The sequence below is a fragment of the Carcharodon carcharias genome, chromosome 7 (genome assembly GCF_017639515.1).
Source record: "Carcharodon carcharias isolate sCarCar2 chromosome 7, sCarCar2.pri, whole genome shotgun sequence".
NCBI classification, from domain to species: domain Eukaryota; kingdom Metazoa; phylum Chordata; class Chondrichthyes; order Lamniformes; family Lamnidae; genus Carcharodon; species Carcharodon carcharias.
Genome location: NC_054473.1, coordinates 159018875 through 159042883, shown reverse-complemented (window position 1 = coordinate 159042883; position 24009 = coordinate 159018875). Strand labels below are relative to the sequence as shown.

The following is a 24009-nucleotide window of genomic DNA, read 5'->3' as shown; positions in this document are numbered from 1 at the left end:
TACAGCCTTGGTTCAAACATGGACAAAAGAGCTGAGCTCCAGAGGTGAGGTGAGAGTGACTGCCCTTGACATCAAGACAGTATTTGACCAAATGTGGCATCAAGGTACCCTAACAAAACTGGAGTCAACAAGAATCAAGGGGAAAACTCTCCACTGGCCGGAATCATACCTAGCACAAAGGAAGATAGTTATGGTTGTTGCAAGGTCAATATTCTGAATTCCAGGACATCACTGCAGGAGTTCCTCAGGGTAGTGACCTCAGCCCAATTGTCTTCAACTGCTTTATCAATGACCTTCCCTCCAGTATAAGGTGAGAAGTGGGGATGTTTGCTGATGATTACACAATGTTCAGCACCATTCACGACTCCTCAGATACTGAAGCAGTCCATGTCCAAATGCAGCAAGACCTGGGCAATATCCAGGCTTGGGCGGACAGGTGGCAAGTAACATTCACACTACACAAGTGCCAGGCAATGACTATCTCCAAACAGAGAGAATTTAATCATTGCCCCTTGACATTCAATGGCATTAGCATTGCTGAATCCCCCACTATCAACATCCTGGGAGCTACCAATGACCAGAAACTGAACTGGGCTAGCCACATAAATACTGTGGCTACAGGAGCAGGCCAGGGGCTAGGAATCCTGCGGCGAGTAACTCACCTCCTGACTCCCCAGTGCCTGTCCACCATCCACAAGGCACAAATCAGGAATGTGATGGAATACTCTCCACTTGCCTGGATGAGTACAGCTCCCACAACACTCGAGAAACTTGCACCATCCAGCACAAAGCAGCCTGCTTGATTGGCACCACATCCACAAACAAGGTCATTCCCTCCACCACCAACACACAGTGGCAGTACCATCAACAAGATGCACTGTAGGAACTCACCAAGTCTCCTTAGACAGCACCTTCCAACCCCACAACTGCTGCCATCTAGAAATACAAGTGCAGCAGACACACAGGAGCACCACCTCCTTCAAGTTTCCCTCCAAGTCACTCACCATTCTGACTTGGAACTATATCACCGTTCCTTCACTGTCACTGGGTCATAATCCTGGAACTGCCTCCCAAAGAGCACTGTGGGTGTACCTACACCAAATGGACTGCAGTGGTTCAAGGAAGCAGCTCACCACCACCTTCTCAGGGTTAAATTGGGATGGGTAATAGATGCTGTCCTAGCCAACAGTGCCCACATCCCGTGAATGAATTTTTTAAAACTGGTAACTTTCCGGTAACATGCTGCTCCGCTAACAGTATGCACATGGGTGCAAGTTTCACCTCAGAACAGGGTTGTTCTGCTTATGGAAATTAACTTTTTTTTTTGCAAAAATATACTTTATTCATAAATCTTCAAAAACATTTCGAACCATTTCAAATCACCATTACAAAAATACAAACAGGTTCAACTTTTACAACATGAAACACAAGGTGTATCAGAACAAACAATGAATATTTCAATCATTGGCAGACATACATTTTAATCTGTACAGCCTGAGGGGCTCTTTACAGTTCCCAGCTCCCCAGTGCACTGTGGCAGAAAGGTCTTAGGCAGCGACCCTTCCCCATTGCGCCTTTGCGGCGGCTGCCCCAAGCTTAACTGTGTCCCTCAGCACGTAGTCCTGGACCTTGGAATGTGCCAGTCTGCAACACTCGGTCGGGGACAACTCTTTGTTCTGGAAAACCAACAAGTTTTGGGCAGACCAAAGAGCGTCTTTCACCGAGTTGATGATCCTCCAGCTGCAGTTGATGTTTGTCTCGGTGTGTGTCCCTGGGAACAGCTCGTAGAGCACAGAGTCCTCTGTCACACAACTGCTCGGGATGAACCTCGACAGAAACCACTGCATCTCTCTCCAGACCTTCTTCGCAAAGACACAATCTACAAGGAGGTGAACAACTTCACTCTTCCCCACCACAGCCACCTCGAGAGCAACGTGCAGAGGGGGTGAGACTCCTGGCGTGTAGGAAGGATCTTACAGGGAGGGCCTTTCTCACCACCAGCCAAGCTACATCTTGGTGTTTGTTGGAAAGTTCTGGTGATGAGGCATTTTGCCAAATGACTTTGTCAGTCTGCTCAGGGAACCATCCCACAGGATCCACCCTCTCCTTTTACCTCAGGGCCTTTAAGACGTTACGTGCCGACCACTGCCTGACGGACTTGTGGTCGAAGGTGTTTCTCTGCATAAATTTTCCCACGAGGGACAGGTGGTACGGCACGGTCCAACTACTTGGAGCGTTCCGCGGCATCGTGGCCAGACCCATCCTTCGCAACACCGGGGACAGGTAGAACCTCAGCATGTAGTGACACTTGGTGTTTGCATACTGAGGGTCTACGCACCGCTTGATACAGCCGCACACAAAGGTGGCCATCAGTATGAGGGCGATGTTGGGCACGTTTTTTCCCCCTTTATCTAGAGGCTTGTACATTGTGTCCCTGTGGACACGATCCATTTTCGACCTCCAGATAAAGCGGAAGATGGCTCGGGTGATCGCCACCACATAGGAGTGTGGAATGGGCCAGACCTGCGCCACGTACAGCAACAGCGAGAGTGCCTCACACCTGATGACCAGGTTCTTACCCGCAATGGAGAGGGAGCGTTGCTCCCACATGCCCAGTTTCCTTTTCACCATAGACACTCGCTCCTTCCAGTTTCTAACGCGTGCCCTGGTCCCTCCGAACCATATCCCCAGCACCTTCAGGCCATCAGCCCTGACAGTGAAGGGGACAAAGGATCGGTCAGCCCAGTTCCCAAAGAACATGGCCTCGCTCTTCCCACAATTTACCTTGGCTCCCGAGGCCAGTTCGAACTAGTCGCAGATGTGGATAAGTCTGTGCACCAACAGCGGATCCGAGCAGAAGACGGCGACATCATCCATGTACAGGGAGACTTTGATTTGAGTGCCTCCACTACCTGGGATCGTCACTCCTCTTATGCCCGGATCCTTCCTGATGGACTCGGCAAAGGGTTCTATGCAACACACGAAAAGAACAGGCGAGAGAGGGCAGTCCTGCCTGACTCCAGATTTAATAGGAAAGCTATCTGATTCCCACCCATTGATTGAGACTGCACTACTGATGTTAGTGTAGAGCAGTTGGATCCAATTGCGACTTCCCTCCCCAAACCCCATTTTGGAGAGCACATCTACCATATAGCTGTGCGATATTCTGTCAAAGGCCTTCTCCTGATCCAGGCTGATGAGGCAGGTATCCACACCCCTGTCCTGTACTTAGGCAATCGTATCCCTGAGCAGCACAAGGCTGTCAGAGATCTTCCTGCCCAGCACAGTGCAGGTCTGGTCAGGGTGGATCACCAATTCCAGAGTGGATTTGACCCGATTGGCAATGACCTTGGACAGAATTTTATAGTCCACATTCAACAGTGAAATGGGTCGCCAATTTCTAATTTCCTCCCTTTCCCCCTTGTGCTTGTAGATGAGGGTGATAATGCCTTTCCTCATGGATTCTGTCATACTGCCGGCCAGGAGCATACTCTCGTACACTTCTAGCAGGTCTGGGCCGATCCAGTCCCACAGAGCCGAATACAACTCCGCCGGCAAGCCGTCGCTTCCGGGAGTTTTACTCTTCTCGAAGGACTCAAGGGCCTCAGTCAGTTCGTCAGGAGTTAGCGCTTTGTCCAGACTCTCCCGTGTACTGTCATCTAAGACCTCCGTGATAGAGGACAGGAAGGACTGGGAGGCCGTGCTGTCTGTGGGCTTCACGTCATATAATCCTCATTGAAGGATTTGCTAATCCTCAAAATTTCAGATTGCAATGACTTTACTGAGCCGTCTTCTTCCTTCAGGCTGCTGATCACAGAGCTCTCTCCGTGTACCTTTTGGAAGAAGAAACGTGAGCACGTCTCATCCTGCTCCACGGAGCGGACTCTGGAACGGAAGATGATCTTGGAGGCCTCCGAGGCAAAGAGCGAGGCTTGCTGGCTCTTCACCTCTTGGAGTTCCTCCTTGATATCGACCCCCATCGACCGCAGCCAGAGCAGGTTCTGCATGTTTTTCTGGAGTCGGGACATTTCCCTCTGTTCCTTTCTAGCTTTCTGGGTGCCTTTGAGGACGAAAAACCTCTTGGTGTTTCCCTTGATCGCTTCCCACCAGTGTGTCAGTGACTCAAAGTGGGGTTTCATGGTTCTCCAACCTTTGTAATCCCTCTTGAGCTCCTCAATGTTCTCTGGGGTCAGCAGTTGCACATTTAGCTTCCATGCCCCCCTGCCAACCCTCTGGTCCTTCTCTAAGTGACAGTCAGCCAGTACGAGGCAGTGGTCAGAGAAGAACACCGACGTCGGTGGATCTGACTGTGAATGCACGGGACACAAACAGGAAGTCTATCCTGGAACAGATGGACCCGTCAGGCCGCGACCAGGTGTATCTACGCTGCGCTCTGTCTGCAGAGTTGCTGAAGACACCGTGCAGCTTGGCATCCTTTACTGTTTCCATCAGGGATCTGGATGTAGCATCCAATTTGCTGTCGGCCCTGCCGGATCATCCAGCCGCGTCGATGATGCAGTTGAAGTCACCGCCCAGAATGACCGGCCTGGAGGTTGCCAGCAGCAGTGGGAGCTGCTGAAAAACCTCCAGCCGCTCAGCCCCTTGTGACAGGGCGTAGACGTTAATTAACCGGAGTGGAGCATTCTTATACATTACGTCTGCTACGAGGAGGCGCCCGCCCACCACCTCCTTAACCTGGGAGACGGTGAAGCTGCCTCCCCGCAGCAGAATCCCCAGGCCGGAGGAACGAGAGTCGTTTCCTCCCGACCAGATCGATGGCCCATAGGGCCACCTTCGTGACCATTGCCTGTAGGAGCTGAGGTGCGGTATCGCACACTCCTGCAGAAACAACAGGTCAGCTTTGACCTTGGCAAGGTAGTCCAAGGTCGCAACACATCGCGTAGTAGATTTAATGCTACGCACATTTATGGATGCAATCTTTACACCCATTTTAAAGCAGTTAGTTGCTTACCAAACCTGTTGTCTCTGAGAGTTCCTTCATGCCCGTAGTGTGCTCAAATTGCTTCACTTGGGATGGGCTGAGGAAAGCGTCCTGAACCTCCCCATTGGAGATGTTCTGCTCGGGTGGCATCTGGGGGTCTGTGCAGAGAGCGGGGTTTGAAATGTCCTCTGTTGGAGAAGCTTCTCCAATCCTCTCCCCCTCTGGGGCGTTGCTGCTCCCGGCTTCCCGAAGCTGGGGTGCGCTGAGCGCCTCATTGCTCCCAGATTCCTGGGGTTGTGGTGCACTGGCCTCTTTGGGTTGTGGGACAAGTTGGGGTGCGCTGGTCTCCTCATTGTCTCCAATGTTCTGGAGCTTGGGTGTCTCGTCCTCCAACTCCCTAGCGTTTTGCCGCTTCTTCTGTTGGCGCCGCCCTGGCACTTCTTCGTCCGAAGAGCTGCTGCTCTTGTTATCGTGTCGGATAGGAGACACCTCTTGACTCTTGTCTGGGAAGTGGCTTGGTTTCTTTTTAGCCCCTTCTTCCTTTTGGCTCTCTTCACCAGCTGCCACTCCCCCTGCTGTTTTCCCACTGCTGCCTCCTCCTCCTCCGTTGATTCGCTCTCCTGAGGAGTGGGAGGTTCAGGGGGCAGTGCTGTTGATTGGCTGTCTGTTGCCCCAATCTTTTCCTCCACCTTGTCTCTCTCTGTGTCCTCCTTTGTCCCGTTGTTCTCCCTGGGGGCCTTGGTGGTTGGAGTGACACGAGGCATTTCTTCTGCTTCCCCCCTCGTTGGCTTTGGCTGCCTGTGCATAAGTACGGCAACGTTTGGGGCAGGTCTTGTAGAGGTGATTTGCTTCGCCACACAGGTTGCAGCACTCAGCCTGTTTACAATCTTTTGTCTGGTGCCCTTCCTTTTTGCAGTTCTTGCAGAGGACGGCGCTGCAGTTGGCCGCCACATGACCGGACTTGCCGCATGAGCGACAAAGTTTGGGTTGCCCAGCGTAGACAAGGTAGCCACGGCTTCCCCCGATAGCGAATCTGGAAGGGGGGTGGAAAACGGCTCCCTTACCGTCGGTCTTGAGCGTTACCTTAACGTGGCGTTTACATGTCCAGATCCCCAAATTATCTTTAACTTCAGTGCAGCTCCCAACCTTATCGAAGTACCTGGTAAGGAAGATGAGCACGTCAGCGACAGGGACGTAAGGGTTGTACAGATGCACTGTCGCAACCCGTTCACGATGCAACGGTAGAACAAAGAGCGACTCCGCCGTCAGGATCTTCATTTCTGGCAGGTCTTTCTTTTCCTCAAACACCTTCAGGAGTTTGACACAAGCTGCCACTTGCTTGAAGGTCACATCAAAGAAACCAGCGCTGGGGAAATCCTGTAGGCAGTAGATCTCCGCAGCCTCGAAACCACACAGCTTGAATAGGATCCTCTTGGTGAAGAAGGTCCTATACATTCCTGTCCCTTGCTCGCTGCCCTTCACCATGACTCGGATGGTGTTAGGTACCCCATAGTAAGGGGTTTGACTGGTTATAGCCATTGCTCTTTCCCTGGCAGAAACGCAATGAAGGTCTCTCCCCTGCCAGGTAAGTATGCTTATGGAAATTAACTTGTGTTCTAAAAGGTGGGAGCATTGGGAGAAAGTTTGTAGATTTCAGTTAATGTGCTAAGAAGTGATGCCAAGGAAGTCACATCTTTATCGTGAGGAGATCCTAAGATAAGATTTACCATTCGTGAAATAAAACTCAATTGGCAACTTAATATTTTTGTTGGCAAACCATAATGAACAAATTTTGCAATCATCATTGAAATGAAGGATTTGAAACTATGGGGTGGGTGGGAGGGGCTGACCTCCTTTAGGGCAACAGATTTCATTGGATTTCTACATCTTTCCCAGTTTTCAGTAGTAAGTCTGGAGCACTTCCTCCCTTTCAATAACCAACAATACCCACCTGCAAATATTGGCAACTAATAACTAAGCAGCCTGACATTAAGAGATGATTCTGGGTTCATACTTTTTGGCAGACTAACTGCAAAGAACAAGATAAATCAAAATGCTCAGCCGAAGCTTCAAAGCAATGGATAGTTTTTCAAAAATAGTTCGATATTGCAGCCCATTCACTTTGAAGTGAAATTTTCCTTAAAAGCACTCATCTTTAGTAATTACCTAATGACAGCATCAATATCATATCTGCCTCACTGAACTAGAAAACTTTTCATTAACTCAAAAGGGCAACTACAAACAAATACACAGGAGCTCTCATCTTCTGATTACTCAACCATTCCAAAGCAAAATACATTTGTCAGATCTGCTTGGTCCAGACACCAAAAGTAATTCAGAAAAATACATTTTAATCAAAACAAGTACACAACCCTGTCTGTCAGAGTTGTCCCTTATATTATTCAATCTTCTCTAAGCCAAAAATTAAGACGTTACCCTCTCCCAGTCACATTCACTGGAGACTTCCTGCTCGGTGCAGATTTCCCAAGTGTGCTGCTAGTGTGATCCTACGTTCTCCCAGCTGCTGTGATGTGATCATTCCCCGATTTTGTTTTGAAGACAGTAAGGAAAATAAGTCTCCACAATCCAGTCTTAACACCTCAATATTAGCATGCAAAAATTCAGTGAAGCTTTCTTGATCATTCAATTATCCTGTCAAGATATACTGTACCAATATACATGGGAAAGTACCAAATTATACAGAAGATTCATTAAATACAGGTCAAATTAATAATATCAAAGTCTTCCATTACTGTTATTGAAACAAACAACCAGATTTTGATGTAAACCTTCCCCAACCTTCACCTTTATCAGAAAACGATATACTATTTATGTCAAGTATAAATTAACATGACAATTGTTTAAATTTCAAAGCAGATTACATAGTGTACCCACGTAGAGAAATTAGCTGACGACACTCTCCACATCGATAATCTTGCCTGTCCAGTCCCACCTCAGGACAGATATTGAGTTCAAATTCAGACTGGTGGCTGACCTTTGATCTTACACAGGATTTGGTGATTTGGTTCAAACACTTACTGTGACACCGGTAGTAACAGCCTGTCAACAAGGAAACTAAACTCAGTGAAAAATGGTGACATGCAGCAGTAGAGAGATTAGTCACAGCTTCTCATATAGTTTATTGTATTTACCTTCCTGACAACACACTCCTTTCTGGGTAAGAATGCTCTGTGTCAGTACATTGACTTTACACTAGACTGCAAGTGTGCCATACATTTGAATTAGTGTAGCAGGATTTCAAAAAGTACCGAAACAAAACATTTTATTTCTTCTCAGGATGAGTTAGTATCAAATTATATAACAAACAAATTATATTATTTATTAAAGCATCATCTCTTGAGAATGCCTTTCAACCCAGTTTATAACCTTGTACCATTTACTATATTTGGTTTGCAGTCAAAAGTACTGACATTATTCAGTATGTAAATCAAATGTGACTACTGTTCTACCAATTTAAACACTTTTCAAAGCATGAACAATAGAGCAGTTTTGCTTTCGTTGAGGGAAATGTTAATCTACACTTCATGAATGATTAAATATTTACCTAATTAAAACATTTTCATTCAATCTATTGTGTCACACTTCAAAGGTGTTACAGGTTAATTTTGCCCAACAAACTTAAGTCCTTATTTCACCAATAAAACATGCACAAGCCAAATTTGTTTAGTAACCAGAGGATTAGTGATTAGAAGAAAATTGAGTAATCAAATCTTCATTAGACAGAGAAAAAAGCCATTAAATGGACCAAATAATTTCTTCAGTTTTTTTCTTCCTGTTTATCCTCTTAAAAGACAAGATATTAGTTAGATGTAACACAACATTAAAAAAATTAATTTTTGGAAATAGTCACTTAAATTCATATGCAAAATTAGTTAAAGCTAGAAATGCCTGCAAGGAGTTTGTCACAAGAAGTCTTAGGAATTTCCTAAGGCCTGGCAATCCAATTACTGGGGGGAAAGGGCGGTTGATTTCTACCTCCTGCGGAGAAATAATGTGCAAGGGATGCATCAGCAGACTTGTATTTTCATCCCTCTCTCATGAAACTACAACACCTAGAGCATACTGTATGAAAACTTCCTAACAGTAAGGCAGGAGGCAAGGGAAAAATATGATTTTAATTTTATTCAATTTTTTGAAGACAAGACATTGAATAGCAAATCCCTAGTTAACGGTACTTTTTGGCATAAGGTTGTGTTGCTAAGGCAGCCTGCCTGATGCTTATGTCAAGAGCAGAGGGGGGTGTTTAGGTGTGCTTTCATGCCCTACAAACTTAGACATTGTGACCAAGGCCAGTCAGTCAGTCAGGCCTAGACTATAGTGAATGAGCACACAATACTGCTACACAACAGTGAGAACAATTCTCTTTGTTGCATTTATAACTTTTCTACAAGTGAAGAAAAACAAGAAAGAGCAGGAAGGCTTTAAGGGCAATGGGAGAAACAATACATCTTAAACAAAGAGTCAATGACACAAAATTGGTAGGCAAGGTGAATGTGTGGCAATAACTGGACATAAGACATTTTGTATTGCACAGTATACTGTTAAAAGCAATTCTGTAGAATAAGTGACCAAGTTCTTTCATTGAAGACATTAACATCTTCCTGGACCATAGGTTTCCCTAATGTTTTCAAATGCAGACAGCGCAAACAGCCAACAACAGTGCCACAAAGGTTACCCGTCCTGGAGTTGGCCACGGGGAGACCGTAGTCTCTATCTGTGCCCGAATATCACTATTACACACTCCAGCAAATACAAGTTAGCTATGGAAGTATAAAAGCTTTGCATTTTTAGCAAACAATGGGCTATTTTTCAGCAAAGATAAAATAATGCTGAACAGAACCAGATAAGGGACACTTACAATAGCAGCACTTTTCACAGAATGCCATAAGGTTTTTCTCCTAATAGTTAACATTGTGTCATCTCAAGGACTCCTGCTGAGCCAGTCGCAGTCTATTCAATGCATCAAGAGGGAGGATTGTTATAAAATAACTCATTTAGGCCCATGCCAATCGTCCTGCCTGCCAATTTCCTGTCTGTGTAGTAGCGTATTTGGCCACAATGCATCTTAAAAGTGGCTGTATATTAATATGCATTATATATAGTCATATTAGAAATTGTCTGGAACTTAAAATATTTCCAATTAAAGTTAAACAAATAGTCGTTTAGTATGGAAATCAAGTATCACTGAAAAAAGAGACATGCCTAAGCTTTTCATCTTGCACTCATCAGGACACTTCGTAAGAGTACCAATATAAGGGAAAACAACAATTTAAACTGTATGGGTAGAGAGTGCTGATTGGTTGGCAAGTGGCATTGCCATGGAGAATGCACCAGTGATGGTGACTGACAGTTGACTGTCAAGCATCATTTGAAATTTAAACCAGGCAGCTTGACCCTGATTGGTCAAGACACTTCCCTGAGTCAGCGAATGGGTGTCAATTTGTTTAGCGGAAACAGTTTATATGTTCCTTCTGACTGCACAGAACAGGGCCCATTATTAATGAGCAGCTTCCGGTACATGAAAATGCATCATACTGTAAGCCTGACTGAATCTTAAGTTGGTTGTCAGCATAATTCTTAGCACACTGAGGATTATTTAGTAAATTTTACCCAATTGTGGAATCACATCTAACGTTGGACACTTTTTTTTAGTCTTGTAAGCACCGGTTGGTTAGGTGTGGTCTGTACCCTGACAACTGTGAACAACGGCTGGGACATGCTGTTTGATATGATCCGCCAGTCTTTGGGATATATGGCCTACATACCTAGCATCTCTCAGTCACTGAATTTCATATACCACATCCTGTTAGTGGCAAACACCACACATGTTGCTACTGCATAACAGCAGTAGGAAACAGCTAGCTTCGCCTGTTACTCAAATTTTTGAGACACCCTGCCCTTCCAGGGTAATCTGAGGTAGAATGGGCACTTTTCAGGGCCGAAGGTGACGGTCTTAGGCCCATTCATTTTGCACTGCATATCATGCAAACTCATGATCTGATCAGGGTAACCATTATCCCACAAGATGCTTTTAAATGGCCCTATTTCAGCATCAAGCTTGCATGCTGATCAAATGGCTCAGGCCCTACTTACAAGGTTGCTGATAAGACCAATCATATAGTGCGTGGAACTGTAAGAATTCCAAAGCCTATATTGACTAGTGAAGGTAGGCTTGCAGTAGACAGTGGTAGAACCCCCTGGAAGATTTCTCAACTAGTACGTCAAAGAAGGGGTGTTCATTTAACTGCCCTCTACCACTGGTCTCATCGACAACCTTGTAAATAGGGCACAAGCCATTTGCTCACCATGCAAGCTTGATGCTGAAGTAGGATGCATCAAAGGCATCCTGCAGGATAATGGCTACCCTGATCAGATCATTTCGTGCTGTATATCACAAACTCATGAATGGGCCTAAGACCATCTCTTTTGGCCCTGAAAAGTGGCCAATCTACCTCAGATTACCCAGGAAGGGCAAGATATCTCAAAAATTTGAGCAACAGGTGAAGCTAGCTGTTTCATGCTGCTACTATGCAGTAGCAACACGAGTGGTGTTTGCCACCAACAAGATGCTGTCATCAAGCCAAAAAGATGTTCTGCCTGTCACATAAATGAGTAATGTGGTATATGAATTTCATTGCCACTGTGATGCTAGGTATGTAGGCTGTACGTCCCAAATACTGGCGGATCGTATCAAACAGCATGTCCCAGCCACTGTTTGCAACGGGCAGGCTGTACCAACCAACCCGTGCTCGCAAAACTCAAAATCCAGTGTCCAACATTAGTTGTGATTCCGCGATTGGACAACATCTGTTAAATAATCCTCAGTGTGCTAAGAATTATGCTGACAGCCAACTTAAGATAGTCAGTTGGGCTTGTAGTATGGCACATTTGCATGTGCTGGAACCTACATATATTAATACACAGGGCCCTGTTTTTTGAAGACATTGTCCTTGTTTCAGCTAAACAAAATAAGCTAACTCATTTCTCAGGGAAATGTCTTGACCAATCAGGGTCAAGCTGCCTGGTTTAAATTTCAAAATGCTTGGCAGTTAACTGTCAGTCACCATTACTGGTGCATTCTCCATGGCAACAGCACTTTCTTCACTATATTGGTATTCTTGCAAGTGTCCTGATGGGTGCAAGATGAAAAGCTTAGACATGATGTCTCTTCTTTCAACAGTATTAAAAGTTAAACACCTTAGTGCAACAGATCCTGCAAGTATGCTGCAATTTTGCTTCTTTAATAATGAAGCCTAAAAGGCATTATTACAAAGCTGCAAATTCCTTAGGTCAACAACTGTAATAACTCACTTGTATGAAGATTCAAATGCTAGATTTAATTGAGATGAAAATTTAAACTCTGAATTCTATAAAATGCAACCCTCTAAAATTTAACCTAACAATTATGTTGCCTAAAAAAGAAAATTACTGACTTCATTGGGCAATTTCCTCCTGCTGAACATACAAGCCTCCTTACAAAAAAAACTGCAGTAGTTCTAATATACATATCTATACTTTATTAAAGTGAATTATTCCAAAGTGGACATTCAAAAATACATGATAATTGGATTTTTTTTTTATTTGTTTGTGGGATGTTTACTTTTGTTTATTTGAGGATTTTATTCTAAATGGACCTCAGCCACAGCAAACGTGAACTGGGGTAAACATCAAGTATTCACCTGTGCAGGTATACCAGGTTTGAAGCAAGCCCCATATAATCGTGCTGCACTTGTCACAAAACTGTTTGACACTTTTGCTTTTTTCCTTGTAAAATCTATGTTCAAGCAAAATTTGAATATCTGGTTCATCTTCATCAGGGTCCTATAAAGAAAGTCAGCAAAAAAAAAAAATCAAATATCTATTTAACAATGGCACTTTTACATTAAGGTTACTGTATCATTTCTATTCAATGCGTGTAATCAGAGTTTCTCACTAACTTTGTAACTGAAGACCATATTCTCTTGTGGAGGCCACACTACCAAATTCACCTATTTCCTAACAATTTGTATTTATATAACACCATTAACACAACAAAACCCCCAAAGGCACTTCACAAGAGCAACTAACAAAATTTGACCCCAAGCCACATAAAGAAATATTAGGACAGGTGACCAAAAGCTTGGTTAAAGAGATAGGTTCTAAGGAGTATCTTAAAGGAGGAGGGAGAGGCAGAGTGGTTTAAGGGGGAGGGAATTCGAGAGCTTAGGGTCCAGGCAGCTGAAGGAATGACTGCCAATAGTGGAGCAAAGAAAATCAAGGATATACAAGAAAGGCTTGTCCTACGGTAAGGGGCAGAATAAATTGGGTCTGTATTCTCTGGAGTTTAAAGAATGAGAGGCGATCTCTTGTATGTTGCAACATAAAAGATTCTGATACGAGATTCTGAGGAGGCTTGGCAGGGCAGACACTGAGGTTGTTTCCCTTGGCTGGGGAATCTGGAATTTGCAGCACAATCTCAGGATAAGGGAGTCATCATTTAGGGCAGAGATGAGAATTTTTTTCACTCAAAGGATCATGAATCTTGGCAGATGTTCCATTGTTGAATATATATAAAACAGATATAGATTATTGGACTGTCAGGAAATCAGGGAAATGGGAATGGCAGGAAAGTGAAGTTGAGGCAGAAAGATCAGCCATGATTGCATTGAATAATGGAAGAGGCTCAAGGGGGTCTATGGTCTCCTCCTGTTCCTATATCTTATGTTACATTCTTAAATAATTTTAATTGTCAGTTAAAAAAACTGCAGTATAGCCCTCAAGATTCAAATGTTTTTCACATTCCCAAAACATATGAGTTACTTGTGTTTATGAATAGAGGAATCAAATATAAAAGTGAAGAGATTATGCTAAAACTTTAAAAATCACTAGTTAGGCCTCAGTTGCAGTATTGTAGACAATTCTGGGCACAATACTTCAGAAAAGATGTAAAAGCCTTAGAAAAGCTCCGGAGGAAGTTTAACAGACTTACCAGGGATGAGGGTTAAAAGAGAAGAGGTTGGAAAGGTTAAGGATATTCTCCTTGTAATAGAGAAGATTAAGAGGTGGCTGAATAGAGGTTTTCAAGATGAGAGATTTTGATAGAGTAAACTCTAGCATGTGGATCTATAACCAGAGGTCACATATCTAAAATCACTGGTAAAAGTATTAATTTATAAATTTTTAAGGTTAAATGTCTACAGGTTTTTGCGGGGGGGGGGGGGGGGGGGGGGTGGTGCTACTGGGGGGGACAAGTGGTGGTCACTCACTCAATAATTGTGCACTTATAAAGAGACACTCATTGACACTGTTGGTGGATTGTAGAGTTAGGAGCTATACACTTGTCTCACTTTGTGAACAAATCTAAAACTGAGTAAAGATGAACTTCTGGTCTTCTCCTTCATCAACTGACTATAAGAAGTTTAACAAAAAGATCTAGATGAGAGAAGAGGAGAAACATTTTCACTCAGTTGTCAAGACCTGGAACAGCCTATCTGAAAAGTTGGTGGAAGCTTACTCCATAAATAGCTTTAAAAGAAGTTAGGGTAGGTTCTTGAGGATGAGGAAAATTAAGAGTTACAAATAAAAAGCAGAGATGTAGGACTAAACACAACTGCTCTTTAAAACAGTTAGCATATCGGCATGATGGACCAAACAGTCTCTTTTCTGTGCTGTACATTTCTATGATTTTAAGAACTTTTGAGTCCTTATTATCTTACTGTGGTGGGATTCAAGCCTGTGTCCCCAGAGGATTAGCTTGGACCTCTGCATTCCTAGTCCAACGATATTACCACTCTGCCACTGCCTCCCCTACTAGGCTTCCCAGTCAGGGGAAGCAATCTCCACCCTGTAAAGCCCCATCAGAATTCTGTAGTTTCAATGATACAACCTCTCATTCCTCTAAAGTATAGGCCTAACTTACTCAGCCTCTCATAAGAGGACAACACTCAGCCCAGGGATCAATCTAGTGAATCTAGGCAGTCCTTACCTCCAAGGCAAATAAATACTTCCTTTGATAAGGAGACCAAAGCTGCACACAGTACTCTAGTTATAGTTTACTCAAAGCCCTTTAGAACTGTAGCAAGGCTTCCTTATCCTTTACTCAGCTAAGGGATTGGAGTACAAGAAATTAATGGCACAGTATGACTAATGCAAGAAAAACGGAAATTTGAGGAATTATCTGTGCGTTTTTTAAAATATCTGCAGTATGAACCTTAGTATCTCATATTATGAGAAAAAATATTATGTCAGTAATGCACTCTTGCTGAATGGCTCAGATATATAAATACTGTACCTGTCCCCTCAATATTATCTGACCTCAATGAAGTTATTACAAGCATTCACATTTTGTCATATCTAACTAGATGAAGTTGAGCATGTAAGAGATAGGAGCAGTAGGCCATTCATCCCTTTGAGTCCATTCCACCAATCAAATCATGGCTGATCTACTTCTACACTATTTTCCTGCACTATCCCCACATCCCTTGATGTTTCTAATATGTAGAAATCCATAATCTCCGTCTTCAACATACTCTACGACTGAGCCTCCACAGCCCTCTGGGGCAGAGAATTCCAAAGATTCACTACCCTCCAAGTCAAGAAATTCTTCTTCATCTCAATCTTAAATAGCCTACCCCTTATTCTGAGAACCCCGAGAACAAGGGTTCATACAAGGTGAAGAGCAGTTGTCTATAGGAGCAATCCCTGGATATGCAAAAACAAAATTAACTTCCATAGAGAACTATTGATTATGAATAGGCTTCAAATCAAGTTACACAAGTTTTTTTTACACTGGCAGGTGTCAGAGTACATCCTGTGACTACAATTAACCACAATTCCCAAACTAAGTTCACCAAGCTCTGGTCCTGACATTAGAAACTCAGCCCCTGCTCCTCAACGACCCCAATCTTTCTGGGGAGGTTCAGAGTCCTCAACGTACCAACATTTCAATGTCAAACAATCCACAAGCCTCCACTTTTGATCTAATAACTCATTTACACGATGCATCATGGCAAAATCATCTGAAGAAATGGGGATCATCACCCCCAGCTCTACTTTTAATCGCCTCTCGCAACTGCCTCAGTGAGATTATACTGCTTGTTGAAAATCCCAGCCTTGGATGAATCACAATTTCCTCTAGCTAAACACTGACGACTAAAACCATCACCTTCAGCTGCTCCTACAAACTCAGTATTTTTGACATCAACTCCTTCCCTTACTCAGCCAATACTTAAGGATGAACCAGAGTGCTTCTAACTTCAACATGCTATTCACCCTTGAGTGGAACTTCCAACCCTATATCCATTCCATCATCAAGACCATAGATTATTCCAATGCTTACTTGGTCAGGTTTTGATCCTCCACTCTCTCAGAAACAGATCATCCAAAACTCTTGTGCCCATATACTATCCTACACTGCCCTGCTCAATTACCACCTCTGTCTTTGTTGATCTATATTGGCTCCCAGTCTCCTAAGTTCTCAATTTAAAATTCACATCTTCGTATTTAAAATCCTCACAGCCTGAGCCCTCATCTGTCATCTCAAGTCCTGCAAATCTCCCTCCTGCATCCACCCACCCTGCCAATCTTTGCAATAAACTGTTCTTCTGACTCTAGCTGCTCATGTATAATCCTCCCCCATACACTGCTCCATTAGGTGGTTGCCACTTGAGCCTCCTAGGTTCCATACATAGGAATTTGCTCTCTAAACCATTCCCATTCCTTTCTCTTCCTTTAAACCCCGTTTAACCCACATGACTGATTAAGCTATTAGTCAGTCCTCCCAACATCTCCATTTTGGCTTGGTGTCCATTTTATCCATTGCGCCTCAGTGAAGAACTTTGGGACATTTTTTCTGCAGTGAAAGCATCACATGAATGCAAGCTATTGCTGTTGTTAAGGATTGCTGGAAATACAATGTTTTGATGGCACCGTTTCATGCAACTGAAGTCTTTCATTGCTGGTGCCATTCTAGTAAAGTCTCCTCTTGACTCTCTCCAAGGTCTTTACACCCTTCCAGAAGTGTGGTGCTCAGAAATGGACACACTGCTCCAGCTAGGGCCTAACCATGTTTTTATAAAGATTTGAGACAACCTCCTTGCTTCTGTATTCAATGCCTCAAGTTATAGATCCTGCATGCCTTTTTAAACAGCCTTCTCAACTTGTCCTGCCATCTTTAAAGACTTATTCATCTATCCTGGGTTTCTCTATTCCACAATTCCCTTAAAAAAAGTATCATTTTTGAAAATTGTTCATTCTACTCCTCATTTTTCCCTCAAAAATGAATCATTTCCCACATTTCTGCATCAAACTTCATTTGCCACATGTCTGCTCATTCCATCAGCCTGTCTACATCCTCCTGAAATGTGTTCCTATCCTTCTCATTGGTTATTATATTTACACAGTGCCTCAAAGTTTCCCTGCCATCGGCATCAGGTTGGCTGGCCTGTGGTAACCAGGTTTCTCCCTCTCCCCTATTTTGAGCATGCTAATATACTTGGCCAAGCAGGCAAAGCTCATTCCAAGCCTTTGTCAAAGTTACTTGACAAAACTAGTTTAATAGCACTTTATCTTACCATTGAAATGGCTATTAGTATCTTTCTGATGCTCCCTTCTCTACTCTTAATGGTAACACATCCGATCCCTTTATTGTCCTTCAGATCATTCCACTTGTACGCATCATTTTGTGGTTTACCCTCCCTTCAATTATGGTAGATTGTTTTTTATCTGTACACTGTACATTTCAAACCTGCAGTTCTTGTAGTTTAAGCCGGAGATGAATAAGTTTAACAACGGCATCTTTCTGCTTCTCTGAATGCTCTGGCAAATCTAATATAACTTGTTTCACCTCATCAATGGCACGCTTCAGATTTTCAATGTCTAATGCCACAAATGATCCCTGCATTAACAAAAACACAGAAAACAGGCAACGGTCAAGGTGAAGAACATGAAATTCTTTACTGCTTACATTAAGAGTGATCCAGAAACAAGCCAGCACTAAAACCTGTTATCATATGGAATGGTTACAGAACAGACATAGGCCATTCAGCTTGTCATGTCCATTCTGGAGCTCTACAAAAGCAACTCACCTAGTGCCACTACCCCACTTTTTTCCTGTGGCACTACAATTTTTTTTTCCTCTTCAGATAATGATCCAATTCTTTTTGAAATCCACGACTGAATGTGCCTCCACCACGCTCTCAGGTAGCACAATCCAGATCCTAACCACTTGCTGCATAAAAAAAAGATTTTCCTCATGTTGCCATTGCTTTTTTTTGCCAATCACCTTAAACCGGTGTACTCTGCTTGCATGTACATTTGAGCTTAAATTTCAGACCAATGACTAGATACAACCAAATACAGGATACGGCACCAATTCATCTCCTGGTGCTGTCTGGGGGGCAATTAGTGTGCAGTGTGCTGGATGTGCACTCACCAGCATCTGAGCAGTGGTTCTGGATTGATTGTGTGATTTCTCCTTCTATTCCAGGTGGCAGGGTGGCATGATCAGAGAGAGTAGTTTCCTACCCTGTGGTGGGGAAGCAGGTGCTAATGGGTCAGAAGATAGCCAGGGAAATGCCGTCAGCAGCCATCAAGGTGGTGTGGCTATTTTCTCTTGGCTGCCTCCAATTAAGTCACATTGCAAAAAGGCATAATACCAACACAATCCCGATCACCAAGTGTGAAAGAATAACATCTTATACCAAGTGCTGGAACAGTAAAAACACTTTGATATTCACGAACACAAACAATAAAGTCCTTCACTGGAAATAGTTTTTCTCCCAAGACAAAGCACCTACATGGCAACTGTGGAAACAGTAGCACCAGATTCTTCTGGACACATCACCATTGAACCTTCTTCAGACGCCGACACCAACAAGGCCATGGAGTAGGTTTATTTGTAGTGCTATTCATTATATTAATGTTCATTTTCAGTTGGCATCCAATTCATTTTTTAGACTCTATTTCAGAGCACAACTGCCCCCCAACCTATGTTTGTAAAAATAGATTTCTGTTGGATTGTTCCACAATTTGGGAGGTAGGAGGAAATATGTCATTACCTCATGCTTAAAACAGCTCTTTTATATTCATTGAAGAATAAAGAATTTGTGCTTAGAGAAGAGTCATCAGAAAGCACAACATAAACAATCTTAACCCTAATTCATTCCACAGAAGACTATAACACAGAAGATACTGAGCAACATTCTAGGCAGATGAATCTATACTGGAACCAAAATTATTTCACTGGCATCAGACTTGGGGTGAAGAGCATAAAAATAATTTTTAAAATGGATATTTCAGCTTCATTCCTTGTGAAAACAGGCCGTGTGAATTAAATACTTCTCTAAGGTTTATGCTCAACAATTTAAGTGTTTTACTTATCTGCATTTAAATTAAAAGAAAGTCAATACTTGCCACTGGTTTAGAGAAGTGATCCTCAGCCAGGCCAAGATCCATCACTCTGTCTGTATGTGCATTGACCTCCCTATACAAAGAGTCTGTGTATAGTCCTAGATTAGGAAAAACTGTATTTGTTAATGGAAATATGAGCTACTGAAAGGAAAAGTGATCCAGAAAAATGCAAGTATGTCTAGGAATTTTGTGCAAGTACTGCTAGCCCCAGCTAGTTAGGAGATATTCTCCAGCCAGCTTTATACGAATTTCACTGCAGAAGATTAACTGCAGAAATGCCCGATTCAATTTAAATCCTTAGAGGTTTTAAAATATATCAGCAAAAAAGCTTAAAAAGAAAATTTCAAGTCATACCTTTTATTTTAAATTCATTTACTTCAATAGGCTCAACCGTCAAGTTAAAAACAAACGAAGGAAGCTGACTCCTGTATCAACAGTTTTCGTTTACCAGATATGCATTACGTAATTTCTCTGTTGTTCCTCCCATCTTTCTTGGAGTCACAAGACTGGTTGCTTCAGCCTTAGCTTTCTCTTTCACCAGTCACATGGTTCTTCCTCACATTGTACACACTGGTCAAATTGATGTAGAAAACGAAACACTTTGCTTATGCCGTGGAGCTTGTACAATCTAATGTTAATTTGACCATAATCCAACTATATATTTTAAGAGGAGATTTCAATTTTTATTTCTTCCAGTTTACACCTGCTCCCCTAACCACAGCCCCACAAAGAGAGACTCATACTGGGTTACCGCATTATAAATCCCAGTAGGTCTCTGGTGTTCCATCCTTGTAATCATTCTTTTTTGCCTTCACCTTTAACACCAGCCTTTGCATTCATCAGAACAAAAACAGAAGCAGAAATACTTGGAAAAACTCAGCAGGTCTGGCAGCATCAGCAGAGAAGAGCACAGTTGACGTTTCAAGTCCTCATGACCCTTCAACAGTTCATGCTGCCAGACCTGCTGAGTTTTTCCAGGTATTTCTGTTTCTGTTTTTGTTTTGGATTTCCAGCATCCGCAGTTTTTTGTTTTTATCTCTGCATTCGTCAGATCATTTTTCACCGTTTCCAGTAATATCATAATTCCACCAGCAAACAGTTTCCACTCTGTTCTCAGCCTTTTGCAGAGTCTATTCCCTCTATGACACCGGAGATACACACTTGCACCACCCCACCATCTACTGCCTTTGCCCTGGCACCTTCCCATAGAAGTGCAGTGAATGCAACACCACTTACCACACTACTGCTCAGGGCCAGCAGTTCATATTTTCTTCCAGTAATGAAGAATACGCACATTTGCAAACTTTTGAGCAGGGGACACTGGAGATTGATTAGGAGCAGGAACATTGGCTGATGCACTTTCTGCTTTCTAATCAGGTAATACTGGGGCCTTCAATGCTGGCCCAGAGATCAACTAATTAATTTTAGATTAGAGACTGAACCTGGGACTTTTGCCTTTATGGTTCATTACACACAGGACAATGCAGGGCACTGGCTTACTAAACCATCTATTTTAGTATTCCCTGACATGCCATTCCAAATGAACGCGGTGTAGTGGGCAACTAGTAAGATCTCAACTTGGATCCAAAAGTAAATTGTATGGTATTCAACCCATGAACCCCGCCCCATTTGATAGATTTATTACAGGTGTACAATATTATAATAGGCTTAGATAAGATAGACAAGAAAAATCTCTCCCCAGTAGCTGATTAGGGGGCAGAGCTTTAAGATTTTAGGAAAATGATGCAGAGGGAATGTGTGGAAGAACCTTTTTCTGCAGCAAGTGGTAATGACTGGAACTCGCACCCATGAGGGAGGTGGAAGCAGAAACAATCAATGATTTCAAAAGGAAATTGGATTGGCACTTAAAAGAAATGAAGCTCCAAGGCTATTGGGATCAAGTGGGGGAGTGGGGCTGACTCAGTGCTGTAAATGACTATGGCCCCCAACTCAATACAACGAACTTAGTTGGTAATTCAGCAAGCAAACTTGCATTATAATCTGTGACCATTTCAAATACAGTGACTGACTTACTGGAGTACAATTTCAAGAGCACACCACAAAAATTATGAAACTTAACCAGAAAACATCACCCAAAACTTCCGGTTTCTAGGCCAAAAACCGGATGTACGACCCAAGATGTATTTCGGGACCCTGCAGAGTTCCTGATGCACGACATCTCTGGGAATTGAACAGCAAGTTTAAACTTCTGATGGGCTTCCCTACTGATCTCAGGGCCCTAAAGGCAGAAACTTCAGACAGTTCCAATGTATTTACGTGGATAGTTACCCAGGAAAAATGGGACAGAAAAGTCCTAGTCTAACTCCTGAGAAGCTATACAAACAACCCCGGCCCCCCTCCCCCCCATCACTTTTACTGACCACCACACTCCAGCCCCTCCAAATACCTGACTACCCCCATGACCCCTCGGCCCAACTAATCCCCCTGAATTCTCAACCATCTCGTCCTGACCACGTTAGCCCTCCCCCTGACCACTCTAGCCCATCCCGCCAAACAATGCTACGTCCCTCCTGACCATCCAACTATCCTGCTGAGCCAACTCACCCCACCACTTAGCTCATCCACATAGCCACCCTGCCAACCTACCCATTCGCTAACATTCAAACTGGACCTTTAAACTCACCATATTGCAGCTAGTGCCGACAAAGCAGGCATGTCCTGGTCTCCCCCCACTCTATAGTGCTGCGACAGAGGTCTTGGTGTGATCCTGCTCTCCACATTTCTGGTAAAGCTGGGCTTGGATGACCCAGCAAGAAATGTGGAGCAGCATCAAGTTGGGGGAAAGTTTGAGTGAAGCTGCAAACAGACAATGATCAATTACTTGAATAGAAAGGTTAGTGGATTGTACTGTGGGTGAAAACTGCTGACTCACAAAGATGATGGTAGCAATAACTGGACTGTATTGTATTGAAAGGAATTCAAATCTGCAATCAGATGTGAAGGGAAAGCTGGATAATGGGCCCTGAACAACAATAATTTGTTTTTACATAGTGTCTTTAACATACTAAAACATCCCATAGTGCCTTTTTTCTTTATTCATTCATGGGATGTAGGCATCGCTGACAAGACCAGCATTCATTGCCTATCCCTAATTGTCCTCAAAATAATAAAACGGTGATATATTTTCATGTGTGGTGGCATTTCCAAGCACCTAAGTGGCAGAGGTTGCACATTTGAAAGGTGTTGTTGAAGAAGCCTTGGCACTGAGTCTTGTAGATAGTACACACTGCAGCTACAGAGTGTCAATGGTGACGGGAGTGAATATTTAAGGTGGTGGATGGGGTGACAATCCTGGATGGTGCCAAGCTTCTTGAGTGTTGTGGGAACTGCACTCATTCAGGCAAGTGGAGAGTTTTCCATCACATTCCTGACTTGCCTTGTAAATGTTGGACAGGCTTTGGGGAGTCAGGAGGCAAGTTACTCGCTGCAGAATTCCCAGCCTTTGACCTGCTCTTGCAGCCACAGTACTTATGTGGCTGGTGCAGTTAGGTTTCTGGTCAATGGTGACCACTGTCCCATCCAAGGTGATGATGATGGGGGACTCAGTGATAGCAGTGTTGTTTAATGTCAAGGGGAGGATGTTGGAGATGGTCATTACCTGGCACTTGCGTGACATCAATGTTAGTTGCCTCTTATTAGCCCAAATTTCAACATTGCCTAGGTCTTGCTGCATGCAGGCACACAGTGTCTCATTATGCAAAGTGCTGTGAATGGAATTGAAAACTGTACCTTCAGCAGCAAATAATCAAACATCTGGTCCTCTGATGGAAGAAGTGTCATTGATGGAGCAACTGTAGATGCTTGGACCTAAGACATGATCCTGAGGAACTTCAGCATCGATGCCCTGGAGCTGAGATGATTGGCATCCAACAGCCACAACCAACTTCCTTTATGCTAGATATACATGCAGCCAGTTAAGAGTTTTCTCTCCAGTTCCCATTGGCTCCAATGTTACTTGGGGCTGATCGTCCCAGATTTGCACTAGGTGCTTTGGCGGTCATGAAGAAAAGACATTTTACCCTCCGGCCACAAGGGCAGATTTTCACGCTGTTTCATCCCCTTCCCACCTCATTAATTATGCGGTCACAGGAAACACGCTGTCTCACTGGTGGGCAACCTCCAAATCGCCCGCCATGCCGTTACCTCACTCTGGATGCCATATCTAAACTGCAGCCACGCACACAGTTCTCAATGTTTGGAGCCCAGGACTGCTCGGTGAAGACATGGCCCTGAAAGCCAAGAAGGAGTCAGTGACCCATCACTACGATGTCTTTTGAAGGCCTGTCATGATGCCCTCCACCCCCCGATCTGGCCAAAGGAGTTCCCACAATCTCACCACTCCGGCTTGGGAGGTGGTGGCAGTGGTGGCCAGCACCAACAATGCACAGAAGAGGTTGGCCATCCTGTCCAGAAAGAGGTTGAATGATCTCCTCCATACCATCAAGGTAAGGCAATCATTGCATCACTCTAAACTGAAACAATCACAAGGTCATCACACATTCACTGGCATCTCTCTCACCGCCTGCTCAAGGGACATCTCCACTCACTTTCTCTCACACCCTCACATCACCATCTAGCCTCATCTCCTCTGGGGACTGACTCCTCAGCCCTCACCATCTTAAGGCCACTTGCGCAGA

General features: G+C 43.7%; 1 protein-coding gene across 3 annotated transcripts in view; it reads right to left on the bottom strand.

Annotated features, from left to right (window-relative positions):
* The window catches only part of def8 (differentially expressed in FDCP 8 homolog), a 61444-nt gene that overhangs the window by 17376 nt on the left and 20059 nt on the right, over window positions 1-24009 (bottom strand). For 2 of the 3 annotated variants that reach the window (XM_041192211.1, XM_041192214.1), the window contains 4 exons: window positions 19355-19464; window positions 17688-17837; window positions 12643-12784; window positions 7838-8002 (listed from right to left, as the gene is read on the bottom strand). In XM_041192211.1, the coding sequence (XP_041048145.1) occupies window positions 7838-8002; window positions 12643-12784; window positions 17688-17837; window positions 19355-19464 (567 nt within the window). The remainder of the gene's footprint in view (window positions 1-7837; window positions 8003-12642; window positions 12785-17687; window positions 17838-19354; window positions 19465-24009) is intronic. The other variant, XM_041192213.1, reaches the window with a different exon arrangement.